The following is a 17500-nucleotide window of genomic DNA, read 5'->3' as shown; positions in this document are numbered from 1 at the left end:
CTCATCCAGACCAGAGGATTATAAACACCCACGCGTGTGAAGAGAGCTTCAATTTCATTTTGTGTGATTGTGGTTGGCCCACACTCCATTTGGGTAGGATCCCAGCAGTGATGTTTTGCTGAGCAAGTGCCACAGGTAATCTGCAACCCAGAGGAGGGCACCGAGAGAGAGAAAGAGAGATACAGAGGCACTACTTCTAAACATGAAGAAAATCTGGTCCAAGAAGAGGTTCCAGGTGAGTCTCTACCTTTCAGACACAAAGTTGCTTTGTTACACTTAGTGCATGCTCTTTTCTAAGCCGTTTTCTCATGGAGAACTACAGAGCTATAATGGCTTTGTGATAGATTACTAGAACCAAGAGGAAAAGGATACATACTTTGTTGCCCACACTTTTACCATTTTACCAGTAAACACAGATCTTTGTTGCTGTAGGTTAATAAATCCAGGTCTGTACAGTAGGTCTTATGCTGTGGAATGTCCTCAGTGTCCTCTGGGCTCTAGTGGCCTCTGTGGCACAGAGGGTATGGCTTTACAGTTCCACATGACACGGTAACAAAGAATGCCACCCTGGGGTCAATGTCCCATTCTGTTGGCTGGTGGGAAGATGCCTTTGGGAGCTGGGTGAAAAATCAGCTTCCGGACAAATTTTTTTTTTTTCTCCATTTATATTATAAATGTTCCATTTGTAAGACATTTTATTCTAATTAGCATTTGTCTACCCTACAACATGTATCCTGGCAGAGAACGTCTGATATTTTGGATTTGACATTTGGGTTTATCCCCAATGTGATCTGTGGAGAATAGAGATGTGTGTCACTGGGCCACAGTGCAGACAACTGATATGTAGCACCAGATGACCAAGTACAATTATGTGGTACAGTATGTGCGACACAGTCGATATTCAGAAATAACCATATAAACCTTATGAAATATCCTCTCCAAACTCTGGCATAAACAGTATAGAGCTTTGAGGAAACTATGGTGCACAGTGATTACCTAGCCTTGCCAAGCCAGAAACCTTTACTGTGCAGAAATGCAGTTTGTGCCTGGTTCTGCCTACTACAGATGTAGCATCTTAATTTGATCACTCTTTTGTTGCTGAGATGCAAACTTGGGGTCTATTCAAGTTTTAAAAAGGCTTCTAAAGTTTGTAATTTCCCCTTTCAAATGTCCGACTTAGCCCTAATGAAACATGTATCTACCCCTACAAAAAATGTCCATTAATACAATAATATTAACATTATAATTAATATTAATACTTTAATCCACATAATAATTCACATTTCCTGTTGCTGCAGGATTATTTCCCTACTGTATCAAACAAAAAAAATCCTACATCTGTATGTGTTGATATGATTGTCCAGAGTTCCCCATAATCAGGAACAGGAGATTGACAATGGACGCTTCTAGTTGCTTCGGTTGTTTTTTGTCTCACTGTGGCCACCAGGCAACACGTCATCAACAGGCTCTGGCTGGCAAATAGCAGTAGGTATGGTACTTAGAGTGCAGAGCAGCCTGATTGATCTAGCAGTTGAATCACTACTTTACTCTGACTTCAGGGTTTTCTGTGTCTCTGTACAGTAATGAGTCATTCCATTGGTCCTGATCGATGGTTGGTCATAGGAGTCATAGGAGTCATCAAAGGTTATCGGAGTCATTGGAAGTAATGACTTATCAAGTTATCAGTGTGTAGAGGTTTAGATTAGGTTATAAGGATGTAGGATGCAGGACATTATGGAGTTTGAGATATGAGCTTCTTCTCCTGTTTGGGCCTTTTCTTTTGGATTCTGACAAAAATGTTATCCTCTGATTTCAGTAACTCATTACGTTTCATGACTGTTGTACTTTTTGCTGGTTTGACTCATGCAACCCTCTGTCTCTCTATTATTCCAGAGGACCGGACACTCCACCAAGACGTTTGGAAGGTTCACCCATGGTGTGTTTTCTGTATGAGTTTTTACACAGTTATTGCTTAGTAATTGCACAGTTAATAAGTAAATACACAGTTAATGATAATTATTACACAGTTAATAATGGTTATTACACAGTTAATAATGGTTATTACACAGTTAACAATGGTTTTACCCAGTTATTACTTAGTAATTAAACAGTTAATTAATGGTTATTACACAGTTATTAATACATAGTTATTACACAGAAACTGAGTTTTACTGTGCATATTTAGCTTGTTGTTGTATCTGAGAACCACTTAATGCTTTCTGTATAAAAAATATCCTTGTTAAAAAAAATGATTTAGTACAGAGATTTCATGCATTTTTCATGTTTTAATTGCTGCTAGGAAAAAGACAGTGGGCTTTTTTATTATTTAGCTGTCAGAATGCCTCTCCTCCGCCCCCACAAGCAATTTCTTGTAACCATATTGTTGCCTCTCTGCATAACATCACAGAATGAATCATTTCTGAGGGTCTTAGTTTAGCATTACATCTGGAATCTCAGTCAAACAGAAATGCTCACAGCTCCTTTTCCAAATCATATTTCCACCCAACTGTTAATCTAATCCACGGTGTGTATTGCAGCGAGACATTTTGAACTACAGCCTCTCATATTGCTGAGTCGATATTCCTTGCAGTGTGTGTCCAGCTATTTAGTCCCATCCCACTTGGTACAGATGGGTGAACCCAAATACACAAGGAAAAATTTACTGTTAAAACTGTATGATCGCTGTTATTGTCTATTTCACATTTACTTCCTTTTCTGTCATTTAGCAGATACTGTTATCCAAAGCAACATGACAGTGAAATGAGGCATAACCCATTTGCTTGCCTCTTCCTCAGCAAGCTCCAGCAGTAGGCTATCTAAGCATATGTGTCAGGGTTGGCAGTTGGGCTGGTGATTTTAGACTCTAATGGGTATGGAGCCGATTGGTCGTGTGGGTGAGAGAGATGGTGGTTTCTATAGTAACTGTGCCCTCCCGTCTGCCCTCTCTTCCTGCCACTATGGAAGCGAAGTTTTCCGCTCCTGCCGAAAGCAAAGCTATGGTAAACCAGTCTTGATTTCTCTCGTGCTCTTGTTGTCATCTGTCCGTTCTCTCTCTCTCTCTCTCTCTCTCTCTCTCTCTCTCTCTCTCTCTCTCTCTCTCTCTCTCTCTCTCTCTCTCTCTCTCTCTCTCTCTCTCTCTCTCTCTCTCTCTCTCTCTCTCTCTCTCTCTCTCTCTCTCTCTCTCTCTCTCTCTCTCTCTCTCTCTCTCTCTCTCTCTCTCTCTCTTCTCTCTCTCTCTCTCTCTCTCTCTCCCTCTCTCTCTCTCTCTCTCTCTCTCTCTCTCTCTCTCTCTCTCTCTCTCTCTCTCTCTCTCTCTCTCTCTCTCTCTCTCTCTCTCTCTCTCTCTCTCTCTCTGCCATATCAATGTGCTAAGCCCCTAGGGGACTTTTTGTAAATTCTTGTTACATCTACAAGCCAAGATACTGTTGTGAATGAGGTCCTCCCATGTTTGTCTGGACTCATTTCCTCTTCTCTTTCTTTCTTTATCATTTTCCATCTATTTGATTTCTCTGTCTCTTGAATATGTCTATTGCTCTATTCCAAACATTTCCACAGGGTTTTGCACCACCCACCATTTAGTTCTCTTCTCGTGTTTCACCCATGAATGATGTCCTTTTAAGCCTCTTAATAAGTGGTTCATGTTTTTTCTTAACATGTTCCCTAGAAATGTCAGCTTCTTTGTAACATCTCTATTGATCTCATCAAAGGTCGCTGAATTGACTTCTCTCCTTTGAGATGATTTGCACAAGGCCTCCACATAAAGGGCCACAGCTACAGTACATATTGGGTGCTAATATCTATTAAAGAGATAGAGTGCAAGTCAAAAGTCTGGACACATCAACTCATTCCAGGGTTTTTCTTTATTTTTACTATTTTATACATTGTAGAATAACCCCAAAAAATCTAAATATATGTCAGTTGTGTTGTGACAAGGTAGGGGATATACATTTGGTAAATGATCAAGTCCATATTTTGGCAAGAAAAACTTGAATAAGCAATAAACGACAGTCCATCATTACTTTAAGACATGAAGGTCAGTCAATTTGGAACATTACAAGAACTTTGCAAGTTTATTAAAGTGCAGGCACCTAAACTATCAAGTGTTATGATGAAACTGGCTCTCATGAGGACCACCACAGGAAAAGAAGACCCAGAGTTTCCTCTGCTGCAGAGGAGAAGTTCATTAAAGTTACCAGCCCCAGAAATGTCAGCCCAAATAAATGCTTCACAGAGTTCAAGTAACAGACACATCTCAACATCAACTGTTCAGAGGAGACTGTGAATCAGGCCTTCATGGTCGAATTGCTGCAAAGAAACCACTACTAAAGGACATCAATAACAAGAAGAAACTTGCTTGGGCCAAGAAACACGAGCTATGGACATTAGACCGTTGGAAATCTGTCCATTGGTCTGATGAGTCCCAGTGTTTACTTTTTGGTTCCAACCGCCATGCCTTTGTGAAACGCAGAGTAGCTGAATGGATGATCTCATCATATGTGTTTCCCACCTTGAAGCATGGAGGAGGAGGTGTGAGGAGGTGTGTTGGTGTGGGGGTGCTTTGCTGGTGACACTGTCAGTGATATATTTAGAATTTAAGGCACACTTAACCAGCATGGCTACCACAGCATTCTGTAGCGATACGCCATCCCATCTGGTTTGAGCTTAGTGGAACTATCATTTGTTTTTCAACTGAACAATGACCCAACACACCTTCAGGCTGTGTAAGGACTATTTTGACGGAGGAGAGTGATGGAGTGCTACATCAGATGATCTGGCTTCCACAATCACCCGACAACCCAATTGAGATGGTTTGGGATGAGTTGGACTGCAGAGTGAAGGAAAAGCATCCAAAAAGTGCTCAGCATATGTGGGAATTCCTTCAAGACCGTTGGAAATATATTCCAGATGAAGCTGGTTGAGAGAATGTCAAGAGTGTGCAAAGCTGTCATCAAGGCAAAGGGGGGCTACTTTGAAGAATCTAAAATATATTTAGATTTGTTTAACACTTTTTTGGTTACTACATGATTCCATATGTGTTATTTCATAGTTTTGATGTCTTCACTACTATTCCACAATGTAGAAAATAGTCAAAATAAAGAAAAACCCTTGAATGTAGGTGTGTCCAAACTTTTGACTGTATATTAATCACCATAAATGAGTGGGCTAAAGGGCACTGTTGCAGTTAAAAGAGGTATAATGGTCCTCCTTACTGACGTTGTCTTCTATAGGGGTCAATAGACTTCCAATGGATTTGGAATGGAATGGACGCTAGTCTGGTTTCAGCACTAGCCTGCTCTATTACCAGTAACATACCTCGTTAGAACCGACTGGTAGCCAGTCTAGAAGGTTGTTTCTATAAAGCTATTTCAACCAGTCTTGTGGTGTTCTAGAGGCCCCATCTGGCTTCATATCACGGTTCAGTGACTCCCCCTTGTATTACCTCTGAAGGAGACCTGCCAAGGCTCAACTCTATTGCCCATTATCTTCTCTGTCGCTAAGTGAAAATGAAGTGTCATTTGTCACTGTGACTCAGACTCAGCTGTTGTTTTATTCCTCTCTCGGTTTCTTCTCACCCTCCTCTTCCTCATCTTCCTCCCGTCAGACTCTGAAACCACAGAGGATGAAGCCACGGAGCCCCAGGTACCCATGGAAACCAAGGAAGGACCTGGCGGGCGGCACCAGGACAAGGCTGGCCGTAGAGTGCCTGCAGGTAATTCACTTAATTCATTAACTTGAGCATGATCTGTGATTTAAAGGCCCATCCTTAATCAAGTCTGTAAATCAGGTTTCCGGGATTAAGACATAAGCATAATTCTTCTGGCACTAAGTAAATGCATGTGTTTGCCTGGCTTTAACGTGACTGTCGGTTATGGCACTATGTGTATGTTGGCATAAGCCCTACTCGTTGGATGAAACGTATATATGATGTGACAGACTCCTTTAATCCTTCACGCCATGATGTAATGGTGTGACAATGTGACATTCTGACCTACATGCTGCCTCTGTTGGAGCCGTTGCATTCTCTGTCTGTCTGTCTGTCTGTCTGTCTGTCTGTCTGTCTGTCTGTCTGTCTGTCTGTCTGTCTGTCTGTCTGTCTGTCTGTCTGTCTGTCTGTCTGTCTGTCTGTCTGTCTGTCTGTCTGTCTGTCTGTCTGTCTGTCTGTCTGTCTGTCTGTCTGTCTGTCTGTCTGTCTGTCTGTCTGTCTGTCTGTCTGTCTGTCTGTCTGTGTGTGTGTGTGTGTGTCACCGCCACCCTACAGAGTTATGGTCTGGATAGAGAGCCCTGGCTTTCAGAAAACAGAGCATTTCCCCATCGTGAACATCACATCATAACCACCCCTTTACTTAGCAGCACCAACTCTTTGTGTATGGAAATATAGATGAAACAGGATTTGATAGGGGACTGATGATGATTTGTTTTGGGGGTATCACAGTGCTCATCGGTGCCACCAAAGCAGATGCTTTACAACAGGGGTCACCAGCCTGTCTAAATGTAGTCCATGAATATGGATACACTCCTCTAGCAGCACAAATCTATTTTCAAGAGACTGTTTGCACTTTCGAAGGTTTGGTATTGACAGACCGAGAGGAGAGAAGAAGAGAGAGAATGGCGCTATCAAATGAGAGTGGAGGAGGGATTCAGTGTTTGTTCTTTTCATACAAAGGAACCAACACAAAGACTTGGCTTTCACTCACCTGCAGTGAGATGTTGAATACATTACCAAGTATCAACCAGATAACAACGCAAATTGCATTTCCTCGAATAACTGTCCCTTAGCTCAGCACAGAAATCATCTTCACTAATAATGTAGCTAATGCATGTCAATTATATTCCACCAGATCATTTAATTAATTTCACTAAAAATACAAATAAAAATCGTAATTGGTTCCAACAGAACCTTTTGTTAACTGATAATGCATACATGTAGGATGCTTGTGGTTAGTAAGGTGTTGTGTGAGGATAATGTCTTTCATCATCATTAGCTTCAGAATGAGTCATGGAAAATGGAAACTCATTAAAAAAATCCCGTTCCACACCTGCGTGGGAGGATTAGTAGACCACTCCCTTCCTTCCACCCGGAGCGCCCGGAGAAGCACTGCCAGAGGGGATCCACCTCACTGCCAGAGAGGCTTTTAAGGATCTGCATGGCAAGACTTTGGAAGGCTGTGTGCTTTTATCAGTAGGCCCCATCCATTGTCTACTACAGTTTGCTCACATTGAGCTTTTTAGAGATCTGAATTTGTGTTTTGTCTGTGGAGCTGAGTCTGTTTAGAATCCTCAGTGCTCGTGGGAGATGCTGCTTGCTTATTTTCCCTCGTTTCTTAGTCTCGTCCCAATAAATGGGTTTAGTCGTTAAAGGAAGCTGATGACTTCAAGTTCTTTCAGCTGCCGATGCATTTCTGTCTCCATCTCCTCTCGATAAAATGTCAATCACTGATTGATCGAGTTGGGGGTTGTTTCAGGGCTTGGGGTGGAACACATTTACTTATTTCCTTATTTGCCGCCTCTCTACCTAATCAATCATCTTTGTTGGTTTAGACATTCCTCTAGTGCTTGTCTTAACTCTCCCTCCACCTCTCTCTCTCTCTCTCTCTCTCTCTCTCTCTCTCTCTCTCTCTCTCTCTCTCTCTCTCTCTCTCTCTCTCCTCCCTCTCTGTCTCTCTCTCTTCCTCATCCCTCTTTTTCACTCTCTCCCTCTCCCTCTCCCTCTCCCTCTCTCTCCTCTCTCTGTCTCCTTCTCTCCCTCTCTCTCGCTCCCTCTCCCTGTCTCTCATGCTCTCTCCTTCTCTTCCCCCCCCTCTCCTCCCTCGCGCTCTCTCCTTTATTCCTTAATTTCTCTCTCTCTAATCCACACTCTAAGTCTCCATCTCCAGACTGACCCCTGACCCCTGTCCTCTGTCCCTGCAGGTGAAGGATGTAGGATGATGGACTCCAGCCCTGACCGGAGGGCCACCCTTCCTGGGGGCCATGACCCAGTGGTGGAGAGGGAGCTCATGGCTTTGGGCTCACGACCCCCAGGGGCCCAGGACCCAACACACCCCGGCAGGCAAGCTCTCTGCGGCGGGACCGATGGGGGGCCAGGGGCCCTAGTCAGACACCTGGGTGTGGAGCCCTTGATCCGGGCGTCACACGCTAACCTGGCTCGCACTAACCAACCCATGCTGGGGTCAGAGGAAAGTGTGTCTGTAGGAAGCGACTACTATGGAAGCATGTTCAGTCTCTACAGGGGAAGAACGTTTTCCATGCCTTTATAGGGACAACTTCTTCTTTTCACTGATTAGAAAAAGAGTGGCCTCCAAACCAATTTCCCAACTTTAACAGATACAACAAACACAAAATATTACACATCATGATTTTCCAAGATCCATTTATTCCCAAAGATTTCATATTTTCTATCGAATTGATAATGTATTTTAAATTTCTGTTTGTGTCCTTGCCTTTAAGCTTTTTTCAAATCATCATTGCTTCCGATAGTATATTATTTCTGTTTGTTAAATCATACCTTCCTTTGACTTCATGCCATGACATTTTCCAGCTGTGTTCAGTTCTGTCTTGGTTCGATTTTATTATGATATCAAAAAGTACCACTGAAGCCTTCGGGTTCCCTGGGTTTTTGCTGCATGCCATGTATATTGACCAAATGGTTTCCCGTGTTCTACTAGCATTACCGCCAGATAATCCTGGATATCTTCATAGCGTTGGTGTCACACGCATGAATGGAAGTGTGAATCAAAGCTGATGTTTGTCTGCATGTCTTTGCGAGTTAGTTTCATCCCAACTAAACTGACTGTGTCCAGCTAACATGAGAGGTGTGTGTGTCAACGGGATGTGTGATTGTTTTCATAGTTGATGAATAGGGGTCTTTCCTGGTTATGTTGGAAGAGTTAGTATTAGATTCATTCATACAGCGCTCGTATTATTTCTCTATGTGTCACTCCAACATGGTAACATTGACCATTCATGGTCTGGTCTGGGCAAAAGCCTGTGTGCTGCCATTCCAGTAACTCCCAGTAGGCCTTGGAGCTTGAAAGACTTCTAACTGTTTTCTCCATTGGCCTGTACAGGGGGAACATACACTTGACAGGGATCATGAATTGGAAACATACAAATATACAATATGATCTATTTGGCTCCTACACATGTTGTGTTAGACCCATGCATTATCTTCTATAATGTATTGAGATTTGTGTCCATATAAGTTAAGTGTTATCTGTGCTAAAATCACTTCATTTATGGCCATTCCATGTTCTGTTTATTTGTGAAAGGTACCTCTGTCCTGATGAGAAATCAACACTCAAATTATGTTGACTATAAACAGCATTACTATTTCATAAAGCAGTGGACACTAATTTAAGTAGACACACACACACACACACACACACAGACACACACACACACACACACACACACACACACACACACACACACACACACACACACACACACACACACACACACACACACACACATGCAGACACACACACACACACACACAGACAGACACACACAGACACACACACACACATACACACACACATGCACACACACACACACACACACACACATGCAGACACACACATGCAGACACACACACACACACACACACATACAGACACACACACACACACACACGCAGACACACACACACACACAATTACGAGATTCAAACAAACGTTCTCAAGCTAATATCCTCTACCGAGCACACAAACATCCAATGGCTTTTCTTCCTCTTCCAAAAACCTGGGCCTCTCCTTGTCCTTTCTTTATATGTCTAACTTTCCATTTCCCTAAAACCCCCATCTTCCAGGATCCCATCTCCTTCTCTCCCCCAAACCCAAACAGGCCCATCCTTCAGTCCTGCCTCACCCCAGTCCAGTCAAACTGTATCCCAACCCACAACATCTCTCAGCTCCCATAAGAACAGTGTCACCTCACACAGCACCCAAGACCCTTCCCTAGGAGGAGCTGTGGTCAAAAACAAACTCCCAGGGATGTTTTCAGGAGCCTCCTCCCATACTTCAAGCAGCGGCAGCAGTGGTGGCAAGACACCCAAACTGGCCCGCGCCGCACCCAAGATCTTTGACAAGATCAAGGAGTTTGAACAAAAGGTGAGTGAGGTGAGTGCGGGGGTCAGATCTGGCCGCTCTTTCGGCCGGGCGGCATCCTGCGATCTGGAGGGGGTCTCCAAAGAGGAGGGGACAAGCCAGCCGGATGCCACGGCCTCGAGGCGCTCCACATTCGGAAAGAAGAGGGCCTCGTCTCTGGAGGACAAACCAAGCTACCAGCAGAAGGTCCAGAGCTTCCAGAACAAGTTCACAGAGGAGCTGGCCAGGATCAAGAAGCTGGTGGGGAGGCCCAACCTGAAGAAGGCCTACTCCACCGAGCAGTTGCCCCAGATGGAGAGACAGTCTGTGGGCAAGCTGGAGCCCATTCCCCCTCAGGTGGTCAAGAAGTTGGAAGAGAGGGAGAAGGTCCTGGAGGAGAGAGGACTATTAGGGAAGAGTGTTGAAGATAGTTTTTCATCCCGAAAATCATCCCAATCCCATGAGAAGGGTCTGACAGATCAAAGGAATGTTCCTCAACGGGAGCAGCATGATTCAGCTTCAGCGTCAGCTCAGCCGTCTGAGTCTAAAAGTGTGGGGAAAGGCTCTGTTTCCATGGAGACAGTACTGGTTAACCAGTTACCAGGACAACGATCACCCTCATCAAGAGTCACGCGGAAAAGCCCAACCAGGTAGGCTGAGATGATCCATTAACATTGTGTGTGTGTGTTTGTGTTGGTCGATTTGTGAGTTCATGTGTGAGTTCATGTGTGTGTGCCTGTGTGCGTTGGTACACACTACTCTGACAGCTCAGTGATATATGTACACACACATTACAGATATAAATGACATAATTCCTTTCTATTCTATTCTCTGTGCCAACATTATATAATGCATTTGACACAGGGAAGGTCTTTGGAGCTCTCCCACAGTGGTGAAGCCTCCACACACAGCCGAGGAACAACCACCTGTATCTCCAACATCCAAAGGGCCTTTGGCTGATAAAGAGCTGGAGCAGCCTCCACCCAGGATGGACCACCCCGGGTCTCCAACCCCTACCGCACAAAGAACACCGCCTACCTACCCCAAAGGGCCTTCCTCTCCTAAAGAGCTTGAGAAACCTCTACACCACCGCAGGCCTCCAAGCCCCAGGTCTCCAAGCCCCACCATGCAGGGAGGACCACCACCGACCCCTGCCAAAGAGCCAGCCTCTGCCTATCCCCCTAAGCCCCCACGGCTGTCCCCCACCCCATCTCCACCCCTTCCATCAGCCCTCTAACGAAGAGACGGAAGGGAGAGCCGGGGAGGACGTCTCCTCGCTGAAGATGACCATTCCTACCATCCTGGTGGAGGACGAGCTCATGGAAATGGAAGAGGAGGAGGCCGGAGAGAAGAGAGAAAGAGAAAAGACGAGAAGAGCAGGGAAGAAGGAGGGCAGGGCTTCCAAGACTCAGAAGAAGGGAAAAGTCTCGGGAAAGTCTTGGGAAAGTCAGCCTATGTCTCCTGAGACAGGTAGGACACTGAATTGCAGGTATCCACTGGGCGACACATCAGCTAGACATTAATGTGCTACTGTCCTAAATAGATTAATATCTACAGTATAGAACGAAAGTAATACAGCTCCTGCCTTTCTGTTGTAGGAGACGATTCAGATGACTCTTACATGTCGGCAGATGAGGGGCCAGCTGAGAAACCAGCGTTTGAGAGGCCCCTGGGGGACACCATCGCCACTGCTGGCTCTGAGGTCCTGCTCAAATGTGTCATCACTGGCAGCCCCCTCCCAATAGGTAGGTCATCTCCATGTAGAGGTTAAGCATAGCTCTGGGGTCAGCTTTTGCCTTTCCCAAACACATTTGGACCATGGTGAGGTAATACAGTAGTGATTTCTGAAAGTATTCAGACCTCTTGACTTTTTCCACATTCTGTTATGTTACAGCCGTATTGGATTAAATCGTTTTTTGACACAATACACACAATAACCCGTCATGACAAAGCAAAAACTGTTTTTTAGACATTTTAGCAAATATATCACATTTACATTAGTGTTCAGACCCTTTTCTCTGTACTTTGTTGAAGCACATTTGGCTGTGATTACAGCCTTGAGTCTTCTTGTCCCCATATACTAAACTTACTTCATTTGCAAACACTGTATATAGACTTTTCCATTGTGTTATTGACTATACATTTTGTTTATTCCATGTGTAACTCTGTGTTGTTTGTATCGCACTGCTTTGCTTTATCTTGGCCATGTCGCAGCTGTAAATGAGAACTTCTTCTCAGCTGGCCTACCTGGTTAAATAAAGGTTAAATAAAATACATTTTAAAAAATGACAACACGAGCTTGGCACACCTGTATTTGGGGAGTTCCTGCGCAGCTACAGTATTTTCAGGTCTCTCCAGAGATGTTCCATTTGGTTCAAGTCCAGGCTCTCGCTGAGCCACTCAAGGACATTCAGAGACTTGTCCTGAAGCCACTCCTGCATTGTCTTGGCTGTGTGCTTAAGGTCGCTGTCCTGTTGGAAGGTGAATCTTTGCCCCCCAGGCTGATGTCCTGAGTGCTCTGGAGCAGGTTTTCATCAATGATCTCTCTGTACTTTGCTCTGTTCATTTTTCCCTCGATCCTGACTAGTCTCCCTGTTCCTGCCCCTGAAAATCATCCCCACAGCATGATGCTGCCACCACCATGCTTCACCGTACTCCCTATGGATGGTGCCAGGTTTCCTCCAAATGTGACGCTTGGCATTCAGGCCAAGAGTTCAATCTTGGTTTCATCAGACCAGAGAATCTTGTTTCTCATGGTCTGAGTGTCCTTTAGGTGGATTTTTCCAAGCGGGTTGTCGCCTTTTACTGAGGAGTGGCTTCCATCTAGCCACTATCATAAAGGCCTGATTGTTGGAGTGCTGTAGAGATGGTTGTCCTTCTAGAAGTTTCTCCCATCTCCACAGAGGAACTCTGGAACTCTATCAGAGTGACCATCGAGTTCTTGGTCAACTCCCTGACCAAGGCTCTTCTCCCCCGATTGCTCAGTTTGGCCAGGCGGCCAGCTTTAGGAAGAGTCTTGGTGGTTCCAAACTTCTTTCATTTAAGAATAATGTAGGTCACTGTGTTCTTGGGGACCTTCAATGCTGCAGAAATGTTTTGGTACCCTTGCCCAGACACAATCCTGCCTTGGAGCTCCACAGACAATTCCGCTCTGACATGCACTGTCAACTGTGGAACCTTATAAAGACAGGTGTGTGCCTTTCCAAATCATGCCCAATCAATTGAATTTATCACAGATGGACAATCAAGTTGGGGCGGCAGGGTAGCCTAGTGGTTAGAGCGTTGGACTAGTAACCGAAAGGTTGCAAGTTCGAATCCCCGAGCTGACAAGGTACAAATCTGTTGTTCTGCCCCTGAACAGGCAGTTAACCCACTGTTCCTAGGCTGTCATTGAAAATAAGAATTTGTTCTTATAGTAAAATAAAGGTTAAAAAAAAAAATGTTAGAAACATCTCAATGAGCTCATTTCCGAGTCTCATAGCAAATGGTCTGAATACTTATGTAAATAAGATATTTCTGTTTTAATTTTTCAATACATTTGCTAAAATTTCGAAAAACCTCTTTTCACTTTGTCATTATGGGGTATTGTGTGTAGATTGATGAGTATTATTTAAAAAATATAAATATTTTAGAATAAGGCTGTAATGTCAGAAAATCTGGACGAAGGGAAGGGGTCTGAATATTTCCTGTATGTCAAACTGACCTTGGATTGGTGCTTAGGGGCCACACATCATTCTGCATCTAGACACAGGGGAAGGGACTGTGATTAAGGTGTCTGAGCATTGTCTAGGATGTGTCTTTGTGTATGACCCCTTGGAATGCAGTGACTTGGAAGAAGAGTAACGTTCTGATAAGGAGCAGCCCGTCCCATGTGGTCAGGGCTGAGGGGGAGCAGCACTCCCTACTGATAACCCAGATGAGGTCTGGAGACGCTGGGACATACTGCGTCACCGCTGTCAACGCGGCCGGGAAAGCATCCTGCAACGCCACGCTCTACATCAAATCAGGTGAGCGGGGTTACAGACAGACACACTCACACAGGCATGAACACAGAAGGACATACATTCTAGTTGATCAATTGACTAGGAATTAAAGGCACACCATTTTTATTTTGTCTGGGATGCACACACTCACACACACACACACACACACACACACACACACACACACACACACACACACAGACAGACAGACAGACAGACAGACAGACAGACAGACAGACAGACAGACAGACAGACAGACAGACAGACAGACAGACAGACAGACAGACAGACAGACAGACAGACAGACAGACAGACGCAGGCAGGCAGGCAGGCAGGCAGGCAGGCAGGCAGGCAGGCAGGCAGGCAGGCAGGCAGGCAGGCACATGCACTCACACACGCAAACACCACAACTCCCCATCCTAATCCCCTGTTAGCTCTGCTCTGACATTTTGTCTTCATAACAACAAAGGGGCATCCCATCCCTAGCACATGCTCCATTCACAGATAGTTGCCATGGCAACTCATAATTTGTGAAAGGCATTTGAAAGGTATTTCAAAACAAAGACTTGCCTGCCAGTCACTAAAGGTCCTCGGGTTTTCAGTCAGTTAGGCGGATGTTCAAAACTGGGGATTAGTCTTTGTCAACAGAATGAGTATTCCTCTTGGACATAAAACTTTAGTTTGTGTATTATTAGCTGAGATGTCTGTTGGTTCGGTCAATAGTCAATAGTTAGAATTGTGGTTATATAAAAAGATAAATCACACCACAGCTCTCAATGCAGACAAACAGTACCACTCCTGCATCAAATCAAAATGCAACCACAGTCCTTTCCAGTCACTTGAGTAATGGCTGCAATAATACAATTATTACCTCAAACAGAAACACACAGATCTCTGTGACAATCCAATATACATACACTATGCTCATAAATGTCTCTTAGAGCCACTCCTTCCATATCTTTTGAGGAAGCCAAACTATTGAAACTTCCTTTGAATGTGTCACAAGCTCTTTATCCAGTCCTGTAATGTCTCTGCACAGTGTTACCCTGTAGAGTGAACGCTACTGCTGTAGTTTTCTGGCACTAGCTCAGCGTCCAGGCCTGCTTGGCCATATTAGGCCAGTGGAGGCTACCACTAGGTATTTATAGCAGCCTCTTGTTCTCAATGGCGGTCTGTTGTAATGTCCCAGTGTGAGATTAATGTTACGATCACAGACCCTTTCTTTATCTGCGATGATTCGAGTCAGGGGAATTGCCAAACTCATGCACAACGAGATTATGAGTCATGTTGCTATGGTTCTCTGGGGTGGGTGAGGATTTTGGCGCATCAAGTTGGGATTTATACGGTAGTGTATTAGAGGAGATTTAGGGTATTAAACGTCTGAATTTAACCTACGTACATCAAATGCTGAGTTTTTGCAACTGAAGTATATACCCACAATATGAGATGCTTTCCAAAAGTATTTGGTGTTTATGAATCACATAAATACTGCAATATTGCAGTCTGACTTGATTGTATCTTTTTTTTAATGTATCAAAGCCTTTAGGCTACAGGGAATGTGGGTTGATGTAATATTGTTGGAGGACAGAGAGAAGGAAAAAGAGAATTTGGAGCTGAAGAAGAAGGAGGAAAGTGAGGGGGAGAGGTGGATGAGATTGAATTGGTAGATTATTAGCAGCAGGCTAGGTCTTGCTTCATGCAGCATTTGTGTAAACGTTGGCAGCATTACAGGAATAAAGCTGGTGCTGGTTGTCTGTGCACAGGCTCGACTCAGACATGTAACTTCTGAGGTGAGTCCTCGATCTCCACATCTGAAACTTCTTAGGCATAGTTAGAAGAAATTGGAACATTTTAACATCAATGGGTTTTCACTTGTTTACTCATTCATTTCTGGTTCTGAGACCTCGAAACATCTGAAATGCCTGTATGTTCTCTGTTCTTTCTGCAGACGTCCTTGTTTAGCTTTAGTCTCTGTGATGTTGATCACTTTATCTCTACATGTGTGTGGCCAAGCAATCGAAGCAAGCAGTTTCTATATATACTAAGCTACCCTGTTCTTTTTCCTAACAGGAGAGAAACTTTTCTTAGTTTATCTATAGTTTTTGTCGATTGCTCTCATTCTATTGTCAGAACATTGTCTATCTTGCCAGTGAAATTGAATTCTGAAGCCCATGGTTTTTGTAAAGAGGTGGCTGCTATAATACTATGGTTCCTCTGTGGAGCTGAATGAACTGTGACTTGTGGAGAGGCTGGTGGTGGAGACAGTGTGTCTCCTGTGGCACTGGGCTAGTCTCACAGAATGATTGGGTCAGGGATTCAGGGATTAATCCATTATCTGTCCAGCGCTGGTCACTTCAAAGGGTCTCTCAGCAATGTGTGTGTGTGTGTGTGTGTGTGTGTGTGTGTGTGTGTGTGTGTGTGTGTGTGTGTGTGTGTGTGTGTGTGTGTGTGTGTGTGTGTGTGTGTGTGTGTGTGTGTGTGTGTGTGTGTGTGTGTGTGTGTGTGTGTGTGTGTGTGTGTGTGTCTCCATCGATCCAGCCAAATCTCTCATCTCTTCAAACACTCTTGTCACCATGGTGATACAAGTAGAGCAACACACAAGCAGAACAGGAGACAGTGGAACACTCATATGCTGCTTGTTGGGAAGCTAATTTTGAATATTCTAGCAATTCAGTTAATGCTTATTGCTACATTCTCTGAGCTTTATGCCTCACAAACACTATCAAGTTACAATGCGTCCATTTTGTTAACTATGTTGCCATATCGGGCTGGTGCATTAACGTCTTTGTGGAATTATTGTGAGTAATGTTTGATCTATATTACAAAATGAATGTTTATTACCCTGCCTCGCTCTGTGTTGCATAGACAGGACAATGCGCTTGTTCTGTTCATTTTGATACTGTAAAGGATCGTGCTCACATGGGGCACCATTTTGTAGGGACCAGTGGAGGCTGGTGGGAGGAGCTATAGGAAAATGGGCACATTGCAATGGCTAGAATGGAATGAATGCAGATGAGTCAAACGTGGTTTCCATATGTTTGATGTGTTTGATACAGTTCCATTACAACCATTACAATGAGCCCGTCCTCTTATAGCTCCTCCCACCGGCCTCCTCTGGTGGGGACACCCTTAAAATACATTAAAATTATACAGTTGATGATAAACAAGTATTACGTTGTTTCTCCAGAGCTGACCCAGGTTCATGGTGGGAAGCCGAGCAGCTTGCCCCTGGTGGAGGTCACGAGTCCCCTCCAATCAGACGAGGAGTACCTGAGCCCCCTGGAGGAGGTCATGGAGATTGGAGAACCACTCTCACGAGGGGTGGGGCCACAGTCTAAATATGCCTTCTTCAACGATCCTCCCTCCTTTCAGGTAAAGAAGATTCAGGGGGCATCTCAATAGTCTCAGGGAGATTTCTCCCTGATTGAGTAT

At 44.3% G+C, this 17500-nt stretch overlaps 1 protein-coding gene across 1 annotated transcript in view; it reads left to right on the top strand.

The window, feature by feature from the left end:
- Positions 1-72: 72 nt before the first annotated feature.
- LOC118378752 (striated muscle preferentially expressed protein kinase-like) overlaps positions 73-17500 on the top strand; it is a 42135-nt gene continuing 24707 nt past the window's right edge. The window contains 11 exon segments of the mRNA XM_052511232.1: positions 73-235; positions 1894-1936; positions 2970-2999; positions 5603-5710; positions 7909-8047; positions 9809-10735; positions 10950-11321; positions 11323-11555; positions 11684-11830; positions 13910-14092; positions 17256-17440. Coding sequence (XP_052367192.1) covers positions 203-235; positions 1894-1936; positions 2970-2999; positions 5603-5710; positions 7909-8047; positions 9809-10735; positions 10950-11321; positions 11323-11555; positions 11684-11830; positions 13910-14092; positions 17256-17440 — 2400 coding nt within the window. The 5' untranslated portion in view covers positions 73-202.

This window comes from Oncorhynchus keta, unplaced genomic scaffold (assembly GCF_023373465.1).
Source record: "Oncorhynchus keta strain PuntledgeMale-10-30-2019 unplaced genomic scaffold, Oket_V2 Un_contig_6511_pilon_pilon, whole genome shotgun sequence".
Lineage (NCBI taxonomy): Eukaryota > Metazoa > Chordata > Actinopteri > Salmoniformes > Salmonidae > Oncorhynchus > Oncorhynchus keta.
Note: the sequence above shows the minus strand (reverse complement) of the source record. Positions and strands in the feature narration are given on the sequence as shown.